The sequence below is a fragment of the Bufo gargarizans genome, chromosome 6 (genome assembly GCF_014858855.1).
Source record: "Bufo gargarizans isolate SCDJY-AF-19 chromosome 6, ASM1485885v1, whole genome shotgun sequence".
Taxonomy (NCBI): Eukaryota; Metazoa; Chordata; class Amphibia; order Anura; family Bufonidae; genus Bufo; species Bufo gargarizans.
In genome coordinates, this window is record NC_058085.1 from 331,582,977 (window position 1) to 331,600,522 (window position 17,546).

Consider the following 17,546-nt stretch of genomic DNA (forward strand, 5'->3'; position numbering starts at 1 on the left):
CCGAAGCACACAGCCAGGATAACCAAGGAGCGGCTCCGTAAGAAGCATATCAAGGTTCTGGAGTGGCCTAGCCAGTCTCCAGACCTAAATCCAATAGAGCATCTTTGGAGGGAGCTGAAACTCTGTGTTGCTCAGTGACAGCCCCGAAACCTGACAGATCTAGAGGAGATTTTTGTGGAGGAGTGGGCCGAAATCCCTGCTGCAGGGTGTGCAAACCTGGTCAAGAACTACAGGAAACGTTTGACCTCTGTAATTGCAAACAATGGCTTCTGTACCAAATATTAACACAGATTTTCTCAGGTGTTCAAATACTTATTGTTCAGCAGTGCAAGACAAATACATTCTTTAAAAATCATACAATGTGATTTCCTGATTTTTTTATTCTATTCTGTCTCTCAGAGTGGGAATGCACCTACAATGTGAATTTCAGACCCCTCCATGATTTCTAAGTGGGAGAAGTTGCAAAATCGCAGGGTGTTCAAATACTTCTGTTCCTCACTGATATGAAGTGGATGCTACACTTTCTAGAGAGCCGCAACAACCTTGTTCAGTTGATCGTGGGGGAGCTGTGAGTTTGACCCCCTACAAGAAAAGATCGATGTCCTATCCTAAAGCCCCTTGCAAACGACCGTATGGCTTTTTCAGTATTTTGCAGTCCGCAAAAAAAAACGGATCCGCAAATAATACAGATGACATCCATGTGCATTCCGTATTTTGCAGAACGGAACATCTGGCCCCTGATAGGACAGTCCTATCCTTGTCCATTATGTTCTATCTTTGAACATACCGGACAAAACTGCCTGTAAATGGAAAAAAAATACGATTGCGTGCAGGACGTCTAAGAAGGAATCAGAACTGCAGTCCACGAAGACGCCTTTTACATGACTTTACAAAACAAATTGATGATTGAAACATTTTGAAATCTTCTCCCAGTCAAACCTGCGTTAGATCTCATTTCTGGCAGTCAATCTGTTTGGTGCGAGTTAAACCCAGAAAGATATATAAAGTGTTATCTGCTGAAAAAATACAAGGAGGTGTGAAAGGAATGACAAGGTGCAAAACTGCAGACGAGGAGCGGCTCGTGGAACAGATGCATTCTGCTGTTAATAAGCAATGTATGCTAATCTTATGCCTATCTGTTTGCTTCATTCATGTGTGTTATGAGCACAATATTATGCTGGATTAATAGTGCATAAAACCCATGAAGACCCACATGACGCTCGCCTGACACAGACCCTTTCACTTACTGACACAGAGACCCTTAATCACATCACTGTGTTTATTATCCCTGTACTGTGACATCACTGTGTGTATTATCCCTGTACTGTGACATCACTGTGTCTATTATTCCTGTACTGTGACATCACTGTCTGTATTATCCCTGCACTGTGACATCACTGTGTGTATTATCCCTGTACTGTGACATCACTGTGTTTATTATCCCTGTACTGTGACATCACTGTGTTTATTATCCCTGTACTGTGACATCACTGTGTTTATTATACCTGTACTGTGACATCACTGTGTGTATTATCCCTGTACTGTGACATCACTGTGTTTATTATCCCTGTACTGTGACATCACTGTGTTTATTATCCCTGTACTGTGACATCACTGTGTTTATTATCCCTGTACTGTGACATCACTGTGTTTATTATCCCTGTACTGTGACATCACTGTGTGCATTATCCCTGTACTGTGACATCACTGTGTGTATTATCCCTGTACTGTGGCATCACCGTTTATTATCCCTGTACGGTGACATCACTGTGTATATTATCCCTGTACTGTGACATCACTGTGTTTATTATCCTTGTACTGTGACATCACTGTGTTTATTATCCCTGTACTGTGACATCACTGTGTTTATTATCCCTGTACTGTGACATCACTGTGTTTATTATCCCTGTACTGTGACATCACTGTGTTCATTATCCCTGTACTGTGACATCACTGTGTGTATTATCCCTGTACTGTGGCATCACCGTTTATTATCCCTGTACGGTGACATCACTGTGTATATTATCCCTGTACTGTGACATCACTGTGTATATTATCCCTGTACTGTGACATCACTGTGTTATTATCCTTGTAACTGTGGACATCACTATATGTATTATGCCTGTGCCATGACGTCACAGTACAGGGAATAAAACACAGTGATGTCATGGCACAGGGATAATAAACACAGTGATGTCACAGTACAGGGATAATAACACAGTGATATCAATGTGTTTATTATCCCTGTACTGTGACATCACTGTGTTTATTATCATCCCTATACTGTGACATCACTGTGTTTATTATCCCTGTACTGTGACATCACTGTGTTTATTATCCCTGTACTGTGACATCACTATGTTTATTATCTCTGTATTGTGACATCACTGTGTTTATTATCCCTGTACTGTGGCATCACTGTTTATTATCCCTGTACTGTGGCATCACTGTTTATTATCCCTGTACTGTGACATCGCTGTGTTTATTATCCCTGCACTGTGACATCACTGTGTTTATTATCCCTGTACTGTGACATCCGTGGTTATTATCCCTGTACTGTGACATCACTGTGGTTATTATACCCTGTACTCTGTGACATCACTGGTGTCTATTATCCCCGGTAACTGTGACATCACATGTGTATATTATCCCTGTACTGCTGACATCACTGTGTGTATTATCACCTGTACTGTGACATCACTGTGTGTATTATACCTTGTACGCTGTGACATCACTGTGTGTATTATCCTTACTTGTGACATCACTGTGTTTATTTATCCCCTGTACTGTGGACCTCACTGTGTTTACTATGCCCTTGTCCATGTGACATCACTGGTGTATTATGCCCTGTGACATGTGACATAACTAGTGTTATATCCCTGTACTGTGACATACATGTGTTTATTATCCTTGTACTGTGGACATCACTGTGTTTATTATCCCTTGTACTGTGACATCACTGTTGCTATTATCCCTGTACTGTGACATCACTGTGTTTATTATCCCTGTACTGTGACATCACTGTGGTTATTATCCCTGTACTGTGACATCACTGTGTTATTATCCCTGTACGGTGACATCACTGTGTTTATTATCCTGTACTGTGACATCACTGTGTTATTATCCCTGTACTGTGACATCACTGTGTTTATTATCCCTGTACTGTGACATCACTGTGTTATTATCCCTGTACTGTGACATCACTGTGTTTATTATCCCTGTACTGTGACATCACTGTGTTTATTATCCCTGTACTGTGACATCACTGTGTTATTATCCCTGTACTGTGACATCACTGTGTTTATTATCCCTGTACTGTGACATCACTGTGTTATTATCCCTGTACTGTGACATCACTGTGTTATTATCCCTGTACTGTGACATCACTGTGTTATATATCCCTGTACTGTGGCATCACTGTGTTTATTATCCCTGTACTGTGACATCACTGTGTTATTATCCCTGTACTGTGACATCACTGTGTTATTATCCCTGTACTGTGACATCACTGTGTTATTATCCCTGTACTGTGACATCACTGTGTTTATTATCCTGACTGTGACATCACTGTGTTTATTATCCCTGTACTGTGACATCACTGTGTTATTATCCCTGTACTGTGACATCACTGTGTTTATTATCCCTGTACTGTGACATCACTGTGTTTATTATCCCTGTACTGTTTATTATCTCTGTATGTGCCATCACTGTGTTTATTATCCCTTTACTGGGCATCACTGTTTTCTATTATCCCTGTACTGTTGGCATCATGTTTATATCCCTGTACTGTGACATCGCTGTGTTATTATCCCTGCACTGTGACATCACTGTGTTTATTATCCCTGTACTGTGAACATCACTGTGTCTATTATCCCTGTACTGTGACATCACTGTGTCTATTATCCCTGTACTGTGACATCACTGTGTATATTATCCCTGTACTGTGACATCACTGTGTTTATTATCCATGTACTGTGACATCACTGTGTGTATTATCCCTGTACTGTGACATCACTGTGTGTATTATCCTTGTACTGTGACATCACTGTGTTTATTATCCCTGTATTGTGACATCACTGTGTTTATTACCCCTGTACTGTGACATCACTGTGTGTATTATGCCTGTGCCATGACATCACTGTGTTTATTATCCCTGTACTGTGACATCACAGTGTTTATTATCCCTGTACTGTGACATCACTGTGTTTATTATCCTTGTACTGTGACATCACTGTGTTTATTATCCCTGTACTGTGACATCACTGTGTTTATTATTCCTGTACTGGGACATCACTGTGTTTATTATCCCTGTACTGTGACATCACTGTGTTTATTATTCCTGTACTGGGACATCACTGTGTGTATTATCCCTGTACTGTGACATCACTGTGTGTATTATCCCTGTACTGTGACATCACTGTGTGTATTATCCCTGTACTGTGACATCACTGTGTGTATTATCTCCTGTCACATCACTGTATGTATTACCCCTGTACTGTGACATCACTGTGTGTATTATCCCTGTACTGTGACATCACTGTGTGCATTATCTCTGTACTGTGACATCACTGTGTGCATTATCTCTGTACTGTGACATCACTGTGTGTATTATCTCCTGTCACATCACTGTGTGCATATCTCTGTGCATTAGGGAAACCATAATAATCATTAAACTTTCCATATCATTGCTGAACTTGCTGCTAAAGGTGGTAATGGTGGAATGGGGCCACATTCAAAGTTTTGCCATGAGGCCCCATGGTTACATGTTACCCCTCTGTTTAAAACTTCCCAGAAAACATTAAATATCATAAAATAAACAGTGAACCCATGTTAGACTGCAGCTCCAGTCCTCCTCACAGTGTTTATGTACAATGATGCTGAGGTGACATAGCCGTATATGGTATTTGACCGCTGCAGCCAAAAACTGTGGTCATCACTACTGCCAAAACAGTAAGTTATGGCTGCAGCGGAGAGGAGCAGCAGGGCTGGAATGGATTGGGTTTGGAACAGGGAGTATAATTTTTTGTATTATTTGAATACCCTCACTTTCGAAAAAAATATAAAAAAAGTCTGGTTTTTAAAAATGGTACCCGCTGCACTTGCAGCAGACACTTGGGTTAATGTCTGCGATCGGCAATCACAGACATTTTACCCCTCAGATACCGTTGTCAGTTGTGACGACTTTCCCCAGGAGTGCTTCACTCCCGGGGCTGAACACCTTACCCAAGTGGAGATCAGGGAAGCTTTTTGTTCTTTCTATTAGGGTCCATTCACATGACAGTATGTCGGTCTGCAAATTGCGGATCCGCAAAACAGGGATACCGGCCGTGTCTGTTGAGCATTTAGTGGAACACACATGGCCAGCCCGATAATAGAAAAGCCTATTCTTGTTCGCAATTTCGGACAAGAATAGGACATGCTTGTTTGCGGGCAGCACACTGTGTGCTGTCCGCATCTTTTTGGGCCCCATTGAAGTGAATGGGTCCGCATCTGTTCCGCAATTTTGCGGACTCATAAATGCTGACCGATAAATACGGTTGTGCGAATTTACCCTTAGGCTAGATCTAGCTGAAGAGTTCCAGGCTAAGGCCTAATGCACACGACCGTGCTGCGGACCGCAAATAGAGGTCTGCAATGCACGGGCAGCGACCGTGTGCCTGGCGTCTACGGACGAGGACCCATTCACTTGAATGGGGTCCGTGATCTGCATCCGACAGCTGCGTTGCAAAAAAGTAGTGCATGCACTACTTTTTTGAGGTGCGAAGGCACAGACAGAAAGCTGTGGGCTACCGAACCATGACTCCATTCCGCACCATATCATCAGTATTGCAGACCCATTGAAGGGTGCCACTAGAAACTACAACTTGAAAAAAGTCCTTATACGGCTATGTGAATGGAAAAATAGAAAAGTTATGGTTCCCGGAAGGCTGGGAGTAAAAAAGAAAAATGCAAAAAAAAAAAAAAAAAGGACCTGAAGGGTTAAAATGGATTCGATTCATGGGCTTGTCATCAGAAAGATCCCATCAATGAGAATGTTAATATGTTTTCCAGTTTCCAAATATAGGTTCCTACAGTCTCACTATTTAAAAATATATATATATATAACTTTTTTAAAAAAGGAAACTCACCTGTAATTAAAATTGTCACAACTGTTACTTAGGTGTCTAAGTAACCAAATATCAGACACAATGAGTCATTGCATAGAAATCCAGGAAAGCACTGGTAACTTGCCCAAATTTTCTTAACCCTGAATTTCCACCAGGCTGCCTCCTCTTTCCTGTGTAGATGATGTAAGGTAATTGCCAAATGATCACCTCTGCTCCTCGCCACAGTGACCTGAAGTTTGCACACTGCCCATGACATGCTGCTGCATCTCCTGTGCTTTCCACTTGCATCTAGGTCTTTACTGAGTTCTAGTCAACGATTGTGATTATTTATATAACTAACGGCTCTTTCACACTTGCGTTCTTTTCTTCCGGCATAGAGTTCCGTCGTCGGGGCTCTATGCCGGAAGAATCCTGATCAGGATTATCCCCATGCATTCTGAATGGAGTGAAATCCGTTCAGGATGCATCAGGATGTCTTCAGATCCGGACCGGAACGTTTTTTGGCCGGAGAAAATACCGCAGCATGCTGCGCTTTTTGCTCCGGCCAAAAATCCTGAAGACTTGCCGCAAGGCCGCATCCGGAATTAATGCCCATTGAAAGGCATTGATCCGGATCCGGCCTTAAAGGGAACCTGTCACCCAAAAATCGCCTATTAAGCTGTTTACAGTACCTTATAGTGCTGTATAGTCGTTTCCTGATGCACTTTTTGTTAGTTTTGCAGCATGTATGCTCAGTCAGAAATCGATGTTATATTCAGCTGCTGCCCCGTGCTTCAAGTCAGGCTTGAAGTCACGGGGGCAGCGGCCTCGGCGTCTTACATGGCCCTCTCCCCGCCCCATGCCTCTGTGACTGACAGCCGAAATCCGATTCCGGGACCGCGCTCAACGGCCGCATGCGCAGTAAAGGGCGGCAGGAGCGCGGTCCCGGCTGCCGCGCGTACTACGCGCCGTCTTACTTTCGCCGCACTGCGCATGCGCCCGACATCCTGTATCAAACGCGCCCGCGCCCAGATGCCGGGCGCGGGCGCGTTTGATACAGGATGTCGGGCGCATGCGCAGTGCGGCGAAAGTAAGACGGCGCGTAGTACGCGCGGCAGCCGGGACCGCGCTCCTGCCGCCCTTTACTGCGCATGCGGCCGTTGAGCGCGGTCCCGGAATCGGATTTCGGCTGTCAGTCACAGAGGCAGGGGGCGGGGAGAGGGCCATGTAAGACGCCGAGGCCGCTGCCCCCGTGACTTCAAGCCTGACTTGAAGCACGGGGCAGCAGCTGAATATAACATCGATTTCTGACTGAGCATACATGCTGCTAAACTAACAAAAAGTGCATCAGGATACGACTATACAGCACTATAAGGTACTGTAAACAGCTTAATAGGCGATTTTTGGGTGACAGGTTCCCTTTAAGCTAAACGTTGTTTCGGCGCATTACCGGATCAGACGTTTAGCTTTTTCTGAATGGTTACCATGGCTGCCGGGACGCTAAAGTCCTGGCAGCCATGGCAAAGTGTAGTGGGGAGCGGCATACTTACCATCCGTGCAGCTCCCGGGGCGCTCCAGAGTGACGTCAGGGCGCCCCAAGCGCATGGATCACGTGATCGCATGGCACGTCATCCATGCGCATGGGGCGCTCTGTTGTCATTCTGGAGCGCCCCGGGAGCCGCACGGACTGTAAGTATACCGCTCCCCCGCTCCCCGCTCCTACTATAGCAACCAGGACTTTAATAGCGTCCTGGCTGCCATAGTAACACTGAACGCATTTTGAAGACGGATCCGTCTTCAAATGCTTTCAGTTCACTTGCGTTTTTCCGGATCCGGCGTGTAATTCCGGCAAATGGAGTACACGCCGGATCCGGACAACGCAAGTGTGAAAGAGGCCTAAGACTGTTTTGTTAATTGTGATCAGGCCCGATCTTGCTATTTGAGCCTTGGTAAGCAGTGTCGAGAGCTATTGTTTGCATACAGTGATTTCTGCAATCAGGTTGGTGACCATCTTTATTATTCTTCTCTAGAATGATATAAGAGATTATGGGGGAGGGGGGGCACTGTTGTAATGTTGGCTAGGTATGGGATTTTGATTTCAGGAACCAGAAGTAGTTTACCTTTAAATTCAGCATCTTTCTTGTGCCATCACTTACTGAACACTCTCCACACTTACTGACGTTTCTTTTGTACGTGTCATGTCAAACCACTTACACAGTGCATAAGAGCTACTTTCACATTAGTTCGTGTTAGCAGGGTCCGGCAGGGGAACAGCCAGCTGGATCCGTACTAACTCTAGCCTATGTGTGCCACCGGAAGTACGCTCTGGCCCTATTCCCTATAATGGGGACCGGCGGGGGATGCGGCCGCAACACGGCAAACATATCGAGAGGCAGCCGGACATGCTGCAGTTCTTGTTTGGCTGCCTCTCGGCATGTTTGCCGTGCTGCGGCCGAATCTCCCTCCCGTCCCCATGCCAGAACAGTCTGCTAACGCTAATGTGAAAGTAGCCTAAGAATAGACCATCAATATTGTGAATCCAGAATACCGCTTTAGGTGTTATATAGTATACAAAAATATATCTCATTTACTGTATGTGTTTCAACATATATTTGTGCTATAACAGTGATGGCTAACCTCCGGCGGTCCAGCTGTGGTAACATTACAACTCCCAAGATGCACACTTGCTTGGCTGTTCTCAGAACTCCATAGAAATGAATGGAGCATGCTGGGAGTTGTAGTTTCACCACAGCTGGCGTGCCAGAGGTTAGCCGTCACCATGCTATAATGTATAGATATGTGTGTGTAAGCAATCAAACATAGTCCTACAGCCTTTTCCCTTTACTCACAGCTCGAGGACCATTGAATTGATATGAGCTCTATCTGTAGACAGAGGATGATGAGGATGATGACTACCACCACAAGACATCTGGGCAGGACCATCACAAACAAATTCAAGATTGTGTGGACTGGCTTGTTGACGGTCCAAGAATCAGTAGAGCCTTGCAGCTGGTAAAGCCGCGAAGGAGGACGCTGAAGCTTTAAAAGCATCCACCAGGAAATCTCAGTATGTGTTTCCAGTTATCCACTTTGGTCACAGACATTTACGGTTCTCAGCTGAAGTTCTATAAATCTTTAGGAACTTTTATTGTACCCAAAGCATGGGACGTGGAGACAAGTCTATAAATCACAGCCCTGAAGATCTCATGAGCAGAGCTCAAAACCATATGCGGTGAAATCCACTCACCAAGGGGAAAGAGTCGGGACAGTTATAAAGAGAAGTAATGCTGGAAAGTTTTCTATAAAATACTAACGGAGTCTTATTTCACAGCTGAGGAGCCAGGCAGGAGGCGGCGGCGCTCAAGTCAACTCCTCATAAGCTCAACCACATAACATCTCTACTATAACCACTGGCAAATTACTATCACTATGCTTTTATATCAGTTTATTGATAATCTTTACATTCACAATTTTACTGATGACTGATCTTTGGGGGAACATGACAACAGGTGTTTAACCCCTACAGGACAGGACCTATGTGGGTCTTAGGACACATGGGGTATCTTTTCTTAATTTTTCTTTATTGTCACTTTCCAAGAGCATTTACTTTTTTGTCGGCGTATCAGTGTAAGAATCAGTTATATTTTTTTTTCCAGGAAACGTTGAATTTTTAATACTAAGAAATTTTTCTTGTACTTAAAGCGTAACGTGAACAGTGCAAAATTGATAACAGAAAAAATCAATGCTGGATTTTTATTTATTTTTTCAGTTCCCCCAGAAACAGTTAATAAAACTTAATCAATAAGTTACATTAAAGTGTAACTGTCATTCTTTTTTTTATTTGTGTAATGTATAGGGGCAGTGATGCTGACCATTTTTGCAATATACTTTTATTACTGAAATCGTACATTTCTATTAGAAAAATAGCTGTAAAGTGGCCCATTTTGAGCCTTAGCAACGCTCCTCTGTTTACAGAACTGTGTAGACTTGCTCAGCATTGACTGTTATGTAAACAGAAGACAGAGGAGCGTTGCTAAGGTTCAAAATGGGCCACTTTATAGCTATTTTTCTAATAGAAATGTACAATTTCAGTAAATAAAGCTGTCTTACATTTAGAAGTGGCGAAGGTTCCCCCGAAGTTATGTAGAGGCCGACGCCTCTTCATAACTCTGGCGTATCCACCACCAGGTATAGGGATTATTAAGTCCTGCGTCTAAAACACCGGTCTTTAATAAATGTGCCCCATCGTTTTTATGTTGCTGAAAACAGGCCGTGTACTGCAACTTAGGTGGAAGTGAGACCCCTAGTAGCCATAACAGCTTTTTCGGTGAATGTAGGCATGTTTGTAAAATTAAATGATTTAGAAATGAGCTACCTACACTATTCTCTATTAAATGAAGCAAAACTGTATGAAAGTAAAGTGACTCTTTAAACTTTTATGGTTTCACTTAGTGATGAGTCCTTTTGTAGTGCCCTGGAGCAAGGGTACATTGGACTGTGGACATTTGCCCCTATTGCTACTATGCAAACCCATCATCTCATTACTTTATTGCGCTTTAAAGGGTTGGGCTACGCTTTGATGTATGCTGTTGTGTGCACGTATACTGCTTTATATTGTTGAACTGCATTTTATATGTGTATTGTAATATATCCTGTTCATTTGCATTGTTAATACAGTGTACTTGCACTGCACTGTGGAATGGGTTAATGCACAGCTAATACTGAGAGACTTTGGGACTTTCTACCTATGCAAAGCTTTAGAGGGAAAAACAGACACATTGACCTTCTGATTGTCTGTTTAGCTCTGTTGTTTTACGACTGAAGATTTGTTTATGTCTGGAAAAACTACTTAGTCATTCTCATAGACTTGCTTTGAATCTCTATGCCGGTCTATGACAGACTGAAATTGTAACATTATATCTGTTTAAGCTGTGCATCTCCACTCCAGCCCTCCCACTAGAAGATTCTAATTCAGCTAGAAACTGTATATAGAGAAAGCAATCAGAGCCCCTAGTTGTCTGTAGATAGGGACCAGTGTATAGTACAAGAGACTCTGCTAATCTGCACAAAGGGACCATTGAAGTTGAGATAAGGATGTTGAGCTACAGACTCTGGGTCACCAGCCCTGTGATTAAGGAGCCAGCTAGACAACGCAGCCATAATGTTTCTGTTTAGGCTGTGCTTCTCCACTTCACAGATTGTACTAGAAGGCTCTAGCTAGAAACTGTATATAAGGAGAGCAGTCAGAGACCCTAGTTTTCTGCAGAGAGAGTCTTCTAGACTGCATGAGTGACCAGAAGAAGACGCAGAGATGGGAATACTCTGCCACAGATCCTGGGTCACCAGCCCAGTGACCAGGGAGTCAACAGGATGACTAAGCCACAGTCCCTAGGAACGTGAGCTCAGGCCTGGGGCAGCAAGCTCAGAGGGAGAGTGAGCTCAGGTCTTTCCTCAGCATGAAACCAGGGAGGAGACTGGAGAAGCCAGCTCAGTACATTGCCTATATTGTTACGCATTTCAGTTCCTTCATTGTAGAAACACAGTGATGTACTGCAGACCCTGACTCTCTGGACTTATTTCCCATTAGAATGCACCACGCCTTACCATCCCCTCCAGAGAGCAGCAACACATGGTGACACCTCAACAGTGTCTGGGCGACCCATCATAGTATTGAGGAAACCCCAAACCCGGCCACTGCACTTTTTACCAATAAGATCAGGGAAGTGGCATCCTAAATCAAGGAGTAGACGAATGCATGCACACGCTAGCTAATAGCTCAAGCCCATTGCACAGCCGGAGACAGTTTTGTAAAAGGTATTAGTGTATATTCTTAGCAGAATGAGAAGAGATAAAAATGTTTTGTACTTCAACCTGCAAACTGAATAATTACAAATAATAATTAGCACAGTCACTATGGAAACTGATGTTGGATGTAGGAGGATTTGAGGTGCAGTAGTCTATCCTCGGTGCCTGGTTATCAAGTACACAAGGATGTAATAGGAATGAAATATAATACTTACAGCCAGAGCGAGTTCCTGCCTTGTGTAATGACCCCTGTGAATTTGGTGAGTCTTCGAGCATCTACCTCCAGCCACTGCTGCAGGTCACTTCTTCCAGCACACCAAGCCCCGTCATACAGGTCGTTCTCGTTGACCCCTGCCTGTCATACAATGAGCCCAGATCAGTGAAATGTCTAAGGCATGTTCAAAGACCATAAACTCTGCAACCATCATGTAAACTCCGATCGATCAGCCTTAACATCTCCACATTCAGTTTTTGCAGTTTTTGAAGTCAATGCCAGGAACGGATTCAAAAAAGGAGAAGTCTCACTTTTTCTTTTATATTTTTCCTCCATTTATGATCCATTCTTGACTTTGGCTTAAAAAACCTGAGCGAAAAATCCCAGTCCAAAACCACAGACATGAAGCGGATAACATTTGTCGTCTTTTGACACTTTGGCCTACTAATTAGACAGCATGTGAACTTTAGTTCCTGAAGTTGATGCGTTGAAAGCAGGAAATATGGGCAAATGTAAGGATCTGAGTGACTATGACAAGGACCACATTGTGATGAGTACCTGTCTTGGGTTAGGGCATCTCCAAAATGGCAGGTCTTGTTGGAGGTTCTCGCTATTCAATGGTTAGACCTACCAAAGTAATCCAAGGAAGGACAATGGGGGAACCAGGGGTAGGATCATAGTCCCTGATGAGCATGGGGAGCAAAGGTTAGCACAGAAGGGCTACTGTACCATAAATGTCTAAAGAATTCCTGCTTGCTATGATGAAAATGGGTCAGAACACACGCAGTTTGTAGTGTACGAGGTTGTAGCCGCATAGTACACAATATTAGGCAAGTGGATTTAATGCTGTGGCTGACTAGTGTAGTTGTTGTATGCCACTTGGGAAAACTAAGCGTAAATCCTATCTTTTAGTGTTTTTACACTGAATACAACACTTTGCCTTGGTCTGGTGAAAACTCTTACAGAACATCACTGCCATTAGAAGAAAAAGGAAACAAGAAATATATAATAGAACGAGATCATACAAAAGTAAATGCAAGCTGAACTACTTAAATATTATACATAAAATCATTTATGCCAGCTCATTTTGTCTTAACTACTAATATTTTAGGGTACATGTTGCGGATTTCACCATTGTGGCCGTGCCCTAATGTACTTTTATGCTGGAGCTTCGATGCCGTGGTTGTGCGTGCACGAAATCTGCAGCAATTTACAGTGTCGGCAATGTGGATCAGATATGAACCAACCTCATCCAAGAGCTATGATGCCAATTTTAAATCCACATTCCACAGCATGCGATTTATGTGGCGCATTCTACTTCCTTTGCAATGTACATGGTGAAATCTGTGGCAAATCCGCAGCAAAATCTGCACAAATCCACAGCAGAAAATTTCCACCACAAATCGCCACCAAATTTTTTTTGTTGGACCGGCTTTAGCTTTGATTACGGCACGCATTCGCTGTGTCATTGTTTCGATAAGCTTCTGCAATGTCACAAGATTCATTTCCATCCAGTGTTGCATAAATTTTTCACCAAGATCTTGCATTGATGATGGTAGAGTCTGACTACTGCGCAAAGCCTTCTCCAGCACATCCCAAAGATTCTCAATGGGGTTAAGGTGGCCAATCCATGTGTGGAAATGATGTCTCATGCTCCCTGAACCACTCTTTCACAATTTGAGTCCGATGAATCCGGGCATTGTCATCTTGGAATATGCCCGTGACATCAGGGAAGAAAAAATCCATTGATGCAATAACCTGGTCATTCAGTATCTTCAGGTAGTCGCTGACCTCATTCTTGGAGCACATACTGTTGCTGAACCTAGACCTGACCAACTGCAGCAACCCCAGATCATAGCACTGCCCCCACAGGCTGGTACAGTAGGCACTGGGCATGATGGGTGCATCACTTCATTTGCCTCTCTTCTTACCCTGATGCGCCCATCACTCTGGAACAGGGTAAATCTGGTCTCATCAGACCACATGACCTACTTCCATTGCTCCAGAGTCCAAGCTTTATGCTCCCTAGCAAATTAAAGCCTTTTTTTTGGTTTGCCTCACTGATTAGTGGATTTCTTACGGCTACACAGCTGTTCAGTCCCAATCCCTTGAGTTCCCTTAGCATTGCGCGTGTGGAAATGCTCTTACTTTCACTATTAAACATAGCCCTGAGTTCTACTGTTGTTTTACTTCGATTTGATTTCACCAAACGTTTAAGTGATCGCCTTTCACGATCATTCAGGATTTTTTCCCTCCACATTTCTTCCTCGAATATGATGGGTCCCCACTATCCTTCCAGTGTTTAATAATGTGCTGGACAGTTCTTAACCCAACTTTAAGTTTCTGCAATCACCTTAGATGTTTTCTCTGCTTGATGCATGCCAATGATTTGACCCTTCTCAAACAGACTAACATCTTTTCCACGACCACAAGATGTGTGTTTCGACATGGTTGTTTAAGAAATGAGAAGCAACTCATGGCACCAGTTGGGGTTAAATAACCTATTGCCAGCTGAAAGATAATCGCCCAGCAGTAATTATCCAATAGGAGGCTCATAACTATTTGCTTAGTTAAATCCAGGTGGCGACTTTTTTTTGGGACAGGTAGTGTATGATGTCACCACTCCAGCTGATGTGACGACGTCATCACAAGCCGTAAGATTTTGCGCTAGAGCGTCAATCAAGATGGTGGCAGACGGCTCTTCGAGATCAAATGAATGAGGTAAGTATGATTTTATTTTTTTTATTTTTATTTTTAAACTTTAATGTCAATGTCAGATGCTGAGATCAGCTATGAAAGTGGCATCTGAGCAGTACAATAAAGGGGGCGGTGAAATTGCCGCTCCCTGTCATTGCACTACATACAAAGAAATGTGCTTCGTGACAAAGTAATTAATCACAAATCGATTTTTTGGGCAAATTTGGCAAAGCAGCCGAATTAAATTTTTCAATACTTTGCTCATCTCTAGAGCTGATTGATTTACGCTTTATAGAACAGCATTGTTGAATATTATAATAATATTAAAAAGCCCTAATACAAAGTTAACTTTTTTTGGGAGGAGTAGGTTTGCAGTGGTTTGCTTCAGCATAGTGGTGTGGCCTTAAAGGGAACCTTTCATCAACTTTATGTTGCCAATACTAATGGCAGCATAAAGTAGAGAAAGGTGAGTTGATTTCAGCGGTCTGTCATATAAGAGTTAAAAGTAAGCGGTTGCCGAGAACCAACATCACAATCATTGCAGACTGGGCCTGGAAAAGAGTCACGGCCGCCTGAGAAGAGTCATGGTTATTCATGAATTCCTGCCCACCTGCTGATGACTGACAGTCTTCTACCTAGTTTTCTACCTTTCTCTCTAGGAGAAAGGTCATCAGTAGATGGGCGAGGAGAGCAGGAGATTATAAATAACCATGACTCTTCTAATTTAGATGTGACTCTTTTCTAGGCCTGGGCTGCAATGATTATGATGCTGGTTCTCAGCAACTACTTACTTTTATCTCATGAGTGACACACCCTGAGATCAGCATTTCTGTCAGTATTTATGCTGCCCTCAGTGAGGTCAGCATAAAGTTGATGACAGGTTCCCTTTAAGGCCATTGGGCTTGCAAATGCAACAGGTGGAATGCTGACTGTGGAATGCACAAATAAGGATAATTTTTAATTCACCTGGATATTGAGACGACCTCTGTGTGCTCCCAATCCGTAACGTTTCACTGTTGAAGCGTGAAGCTGGAAATCTGTTACTTTTAATGTCTCCAGCCCTAGAGGGGGGCAACCTGTTGGATGAAGGAACCAAAGAAGTGACAACTAGCCAAAGAATATGTACACATCCTTAACCAGTACTCAGACTGCACCTCGTTACCATGTCCTCTGCAGATTACCCTGCCATCAGCACATTCTTGGAGAACCCTTTGAACAAAGGGGATTGTAAAAAGTGGACAACCCCATTAAATATAATGGTTTTCCATTTCTAGGCACATATACAGTTATTTACACCATACTTGTCATCATGTAAGGGGAAAAAAGATCTTTATAGATTTCATAAATTGTAAGGTTTTTGATATCACTAAGAGAACTCAATGTGGTCCCTGTCACTTGCTTTGGGACAGTATATCCCTACTAATAGTTTGTAGTGGTGTCAAAGCCCCCACACGTGTATAAGGTAGACTAGTCCTGGAGGCAGATATCTTCACTTTGCCTGAAGTAAATACGTCTTAAATAATTAGTCTTTTCTATCGAGTAAAATAATGAACATGTAAGCACCTGTTGCTGCAGGCATCGCTCTTATGAATTCTGGTGTCATTTTCTTTTGTTCCTCAAGAGTAAACTCTGAGGACCTCACTGATTATCGTAGGTCTTGTGCATGTCTAATTTAAGGTGCAGATAACACAAGGGCGGATGCCACAGTCCCCAGGAGGCCAGCTTTGTGTTCAGGTCGCCATTATGAACCATATCATCTGTGATTATCTACTATAGCTTCTATACACATTAGAGTATTGGTAGCCAAGCCCACCATTTATGTAGGGCCAGCAGACAACCTAATGCTTATGGGGAGCTCCTGACTCTCCACTAACAGGTGATGTCAGGCAAGAAAAGGATTGGGCACATAGAATTTTCCTGGGAAATAAGCCACCACTGGAGATGTCTGGTAGGCTGTTCTTCCTTCTTCCCACCAAAACCACATGAACGAGCATTCAAGTGACAGCTATTGAAGGTATAAGGACATTTTAACATTGTAAGGCTCTGGCCAATCAATAGGTTTATTTGTAGAACATATACAAGAAAAAATCTTGTGGTTCCCTAAATATTGAACACTTAGGCCATTACTCATCCAGAATTAAATAAATTTTATGGACCTATATGCCAACTGAGCTAGTTTGTTGGAGATATAAGAAGTTCTCAATATCAAAGGAAAGATGGTGTCTACTACCTTATGCCACTTTGTGTATGGAACAGTGCAGCCCCATACCCAACCCGCACCACTGTCCCTACCTACAGTACTTTCAAAATACGCTCTAAATGGTGGCCCACAACTTGGCGACGGTCCCTAACTTGACTAAGTGCAGGGGCCTAAACCATGTAGTCAGACAGTAAGAGGGCAAAACACAGGAGCGGTCTGAGGTCAAGACAAGTCTGAGGATAGACAGATGACAATGGCCACCTAACAATTGGACTCCATACAATACAACATTGAACCAGGTATCTATGCGGTGCATCACATCAAGACCTTGGCAGTACCAACATGAAAAAAACAAAAAACAATGCTAGGTCATCCTCCAAAAACCAATACATTTTTTTACATTTGTAGTAAATCAGATTTAATGCAACCCTTATAATCTTATAAAAGTCTATTTAATGTATCTATTAGTAGTACCTACAGTTCAAAATAGCAAAAAAATAGGCATTCTACCTGCCGCCATATGGTGCCCCAATATGGCATTTTA

General features: G+C 43.0%; 1 protein-coding gene across 1 annotated transcript in view; it reads right to left on the bottom strand.

The window, feature by feature from the left end:
* CPXM2 (carboxypeptidase X, M14 family member 2) overlaps positions 1-17,546 on the bottom strand; it is a 122,404-nt gene that overhangs the window by 61,683 nt on the left and 43,175 nt on the right. The window contains exons 4-5 of the mRNA XM_044298374.1: positions 15,769-15,878; positions 12,107-12,246 (exon numbers count right to left, since the gene is read on the bottom strand). Coding sequence (XP_044154309.1) covers positions 12,107-12,246; positions 15,769-15,878 — 250 coding nt within the window. The remainder of the gene's footprint in view (positions 1-12,106; positions 12,247-15,768; positions 15,879-17,546) is intronic.